Source organism: Carlito syrichta, unplaced genomic scaffold (assembly GCF_000164805.1).
Source record: "Carlito syrichta isolate Samal-C Ts95f unplaced genomic scaffold, Tarsius_syrichta-2.0.1 Scaffold157972, whole genome shotgun sequence".
In the NCBI taxonomy this organism is placed as follows: domain Eukaryota; kingdom Metazoa; phylum Chordata; class Mammalia; order Primates; family Tarsiidae; genus Carlito; species Carlito syrichta.
Window position 1 is genome coordinate 1254 of NW_007102068.1, and position 4495 is coordinate 5748.

At 60.7% G+C, this 4495-nt stretch overlaps 1 protein-coding gene and 1 pseudogene across 1 annotated transcript; one reads left to right on the top strand and one right to left on the bottom strand.

Annotated features, from left to right (window-relative positions):
* Nucleotides 1-419: 419 nt before the first annotated feature.
* Nucleotides 420-2801, bottom strand: LOC103252417 (serine/threonine-protein kinase N3-like; the record flags this gene model as incomplete). The annotated part of the gene is made up of 5 exons (XM_008051042.2): nucleotides 2555-2801; nucleotides 2205-2350; nucleotides 1051-1162; nucleotides 849-976; nucleotides 420-624 (listed from the first exon to the last, which is right to left on the bottom strand). Coding segments are annotated over exons 2-5 (478 nt in total), but the record flags the coding sequence as incomplete, so codon positions are not given.
* A 508-nt stretch (nucleotides 2802-3309) lies between these two features.
* Nucleotides 3310-4425, top strand: LOC103252418 (annotated as a pseudogene).
* Nucleotides 4426-4495: the final 70 nt, after the last annotated feature.

Consider the following 4495-nt stretch of genomic DNA (forward strand, 5'->3'; position numbering starts at 1 on the left):
ACTCCAGTCTGGGCGACAGAGTGAGACTCCAACTCAAAAAAAAAAAAACAAAAAAAAAACTAATTAATTAACCAGGCATGCTGTTGCACATCTGTAGTCCTAGCTACTCGGGAGACTGATGCAGAAGGATCACTTGAGCCCAGTAGCTGGAGGTTGCTGTGAGCCCCGATCGCAGCCAGGCACTGTACTCCCAGGTACAGATTGTGCCATGCACTGTGTTTGCACTTCATGTACAAAAAGTGACCCAATTTTCGCAGAAACCCTATCATCCTCCATTCTCAGAGGGACAAACTGAGCTTCTGGAGAGGGACTATCAGTTGCACAAAGTCACACAGCTAATGGGTGGTGGGGCCAGGACTGGAACCCTTCCCCAATGATCTTCCCTGCTGTGCTTCCAGGCCCTCCCAGGAAGCTCTGACATGGGAGAGACTGCCGGCTACCTGTCAGGGCGGTGGGCTTCACCAGCGTCCCTGAAGGCCGGGGGTTCCCAGGCACCGCAGCCCGCAGCTCTTGGGCCACCCTGCTGCGCAGAGGGTGGGCGGGAGGCAGGTCCTCCAGCAGCTGCTCCAAGGCCAGCCGCAGGAGGTCCAACTTCTGAGAGGACTCCTGGAGTTGGGTCTGCGCCTGCAGAGGGAACCCAGGTGGGGGCAGGCCCATGGGTCACGCGGTGGCCCCCAGAAGACACCTGCCTCCCCAACAAGGTCTCGACGGAACGTGCCTCCTGGTTCCTCACAGTGCCCTGCGTGGCCAGTTGGCATGCCTCCTGCCCCCACCCTCCACCCCCCTCGAGGGTGTCCCCGGAACAAGCAGACCCCTGGGGAGGAGCAGGAGTGGCGGGGCAGGCCGACCTCAGCCAGCGCCTTGCGGTCCTGCGCCCTCCGGCCCCCGAGCAGCTTCACCACGGTCTTGGCGCCCTCAGCCACGGCAGCCTCCACACGCCATCGGTGCTGCAGCTCCTCAACTAGCAGCTCAGGCCCTGCGAGGAGGAAGGAGGGCGGCCCTCAGGCCCTGCCCCGGCACGCCCCAGCCTCCCCCCTCCGAAAGCCTCACCTGGCTGGGGGGACCCACTGGCTTCTAGACCACTGATCTTCATCCGCAGCAGGGCAACCTTCAGCTGGCTATCCCGCAGCATCTGCTGGGCGGCTGCCAGGAGCTTCCTCTCCTACGGGGCGTGGCATATGCTCCATCAGACCGGGGCTGGGCCAGAACCTCCCGCCTTGGACCAGGGACTGGAGACTAGCCTCCCCCATCCAACCGGATTCAAGCCGAGCCTCTCCATTAGATCAGGGCTAGAGTTCAGCCCCCCTAGCAGATCCTCTCTGGGGTTAAGCCACTCCATCAGATCAGGGCTGGGGTTAAGCCTCCCCCATCAGATCAGGACTGGGGCTAAGCCTCCCCCATCAGATCGGAGATGGAGCTAAGGCTCCCCCATCACATCAGGGCTGTGGTCAAGCCTCCCTATCAGATCAGGGCTCCGGTTAAACTCCTGTCATCACATCAGGCCTGGAATCAAGCATCCCCATCAGACCAGGTGGGGGGGAGGCCTTCCCCATCAGATCAGGAGTGGGGTTAAGCCCCTCCCATCAGATTGCTGGGGTTAAGCCTCCCCTATCACAACAAGGCCAGAGTCAGCCAGGCTCGGTGGCTCAGCCTGTAATCCCGCGCCTTTGGGAGGCTGAGGTGAGTGGATTGCCTGAGCCCGTGGGTTCGAGACCTGCCTGGGCAACTTGGCAAGACCTCATCTCTACAATAAATCAAAAATCAGCCGGGCGTGGTAGCGCGCGCCTGTAGTTCCAGCTACTTGGAAGGCTGAGACGGAAGGACCGCCGGAGCCCAGCAGGTCAAGGCTGCAGTAACCGGGAGTGGCCACTGCACTCTAGTCTGGGTAACAGAGTGAGACTCCAACTCAAAAAAAAAAAAGGCCAGAGTCAAGTCTTCCTGTTAGATGAGGACTGGGGCCTAACCTCCATGTCATGCTGGGAGTTGGGGCTGGGGATGGGGCTGGGACCCCCTCAGAGCAGTGCGGGGGTGGGGGGCCTTCTCTGTGAGGCTGGGGTTAGAGCCACACCTCCCACACCCAACTGGGGCTTAGGGCCGTACTGCCCCCGGGACTGCATCTCCCATCTGGCGTCAGCAGTTGGGCCACATTTCGCCATCAGGACAGGGGCAGGCACTGCCCTCCCCACCAGCCCGTGGGGCCTCACCTTGGGGGTCCCACTGGCGCACGTGTGGGTCATATTCTCGGCCCCCTGCTTCACCTTCAGCTCCACCTGCAGCTGCCTCCGTAGGGCCTCCAAGTGCCGAGCCCTCGGCTGCTCTGCCCACGATCGAGGTCCCGAGGCCACAGGCTCTGCACACGGGGAGGGTGGGGCTCGTGAGCCGCCCCCCTAGAGCCGGGAACCCCCTCAAGGCCCAGCTCGCTCCTCCCTCCCCTCCTGGACCATCAGCAGGGGCTACTTTCGGAGACTCAGGAAGCTGAGGCTGTCAGGGCCAAGGCCAGGGCCCGGCTTGGCCTGGAGCCTCTTGCCCGGAGCGGTCTCACACCCTCACTCACCGGCAGGGCCAGGCCCGGGGTCAGGCAGCAGGATGCGGGCGTGCAGCGCCTGCAGTTCACCATGCAGCTGCTCCAGGCGACGGTTGGAGGACCGCAGTAGCTGCTGCACGTGGCCCAGGTGGCGGCGGTCCGTGGCCACGCGCCGCAAATTCTCCACACCCTCCTTGATCTTCAGCTCCTTCTGGATGGCCCGGCGGATCACCTCTTTCTCGTCCTCTGGAGGCCGCCGGCTCGGCCCAGGCTGCAGGGGGGCAGAGAGGAGTCACAGGACCCAGCAACCACCAGCAGCCTCTGTCCGCCGCAGACTGGGGGAGGGGACAGCACCCAGGACAACACACCCAGGGTTTAGGAAGCATTTCTGCCCTTAGAGCCCAGGCCTGAGCCACGTGGAAACTAAACTCCAAGGTTGGTGGGGCACACTGGCTCAAGCCTGTAGTCCCAGGACTTTGGGAGGCCAAAGCGAGAGGACTGCTTGAGCCCAGGAGTTCAAGACTAGTCTGGGCAATATTGTAAAACCCCGCTGCCCCAAAAAAAAATGTGTGGTGGCACGCATCTGTAGTTCCAACTACTTGGAAGGCTGAGGCGGAAGGATCACCTGAGCCCAGGAGGTCGAGGCTGTGGTAAGCCGTGACTGGGCCACTGCACTCCAGCACGGGCGACCGGGTGAGAGCCCCACTCAAAAAGAAAATTTTAAAAGGCGCTCTGCTCCTGCCATTCGACAGACAGCCGCATCACTCGTGCAGCACCAGCCGTGACCCCGAGACACCACGGTGAAGGTGGAGTCCGGAATGAATGGATTTGGCCGTATGAGGCACCAGGTCACCAGGGCTGCTTTTAACTTTGGTAAAGTGGATATTGTCACCATCAATGACCCCTTCATTGATCTCAACTACACAGTCTCTGCGTTCCAGTACGACTCCACCCACGGCAAGTTCCACGGCACTGTCAAGGCTGAGAATGGGAAGCTCGTCACCAATGGAAATCCCATCACCATCCTCCAGGAGCAACATTCGACCAAAATCAAAGGGGTGACACCAGCACTGATTATGTAGTGGAGTCCACCAGCGTCTTCACTGCCTTGGAGAAGAATGGGCTCACTTATGGGAGAGCCAAAAGGGTCATCACCCCCACCCCCTCCGCTGACGCCCCATGTTTGTGACGGGCGGGCACCATGAGAAGTACCAGAACAACCTCACAATCATCGGCAACGCCTCCTGCACCACCAACCACTTGGCCCCCTGGCCTAGGTCATCACGACAACTTTGGCAGCATCGGGGGACTCATGACCACCGTCCACGCCATCACGGCCAGCCAGAAGACTGCGGATGGCCCTCTGGGAAACTGGCAAGATGGCCACCCAGAACATCATCCCTGCATCCATTGGCGCTGCCAAGGCCATGGGCAAGATCATCCCCGAGCTGAATGGGAAGCTCAAGGGCCTTCCGTGTCCCCCCCACCAATGTGTCCGCCATGGACCTAACCTTCCATCTGGAGAAACCCACGAAATAGGATGACATCAAGAAGGTGGTGAAGCAGGCATCGGGCCCCTCGAGGGCATCCTGGGCTACACCGGGCACCAGGCTGTGTCCTCCGACTTCCACAGTGACACCCACTCTTCCTTCGATGCTGGGGCTGGCACTGCCCTCAACGACCACTCTGTCAAGCTCATCTCTTGGTATGACAATGAATGTGGCTACAGCAACAGGTGGTGGACCTCCTGGCCACCAAGGAGCAAGACCACCAGCCCCAGCGAGGGCATGAGAGGAGGAGAGAGGCCCTCAGCTGCTGAGGAGTCCCTGCCGCTCAGTCCCCGACCACATGGAGACTCTCCCCTCCTCACAATGTCCATGCCAGACACCCTGAAGAATTGAGGGGGGCCCTAGGGAGCCCCACTTCATCATGTGCCATCAATAAAGTCCCCTGTACTCAACTAAAAAAAAA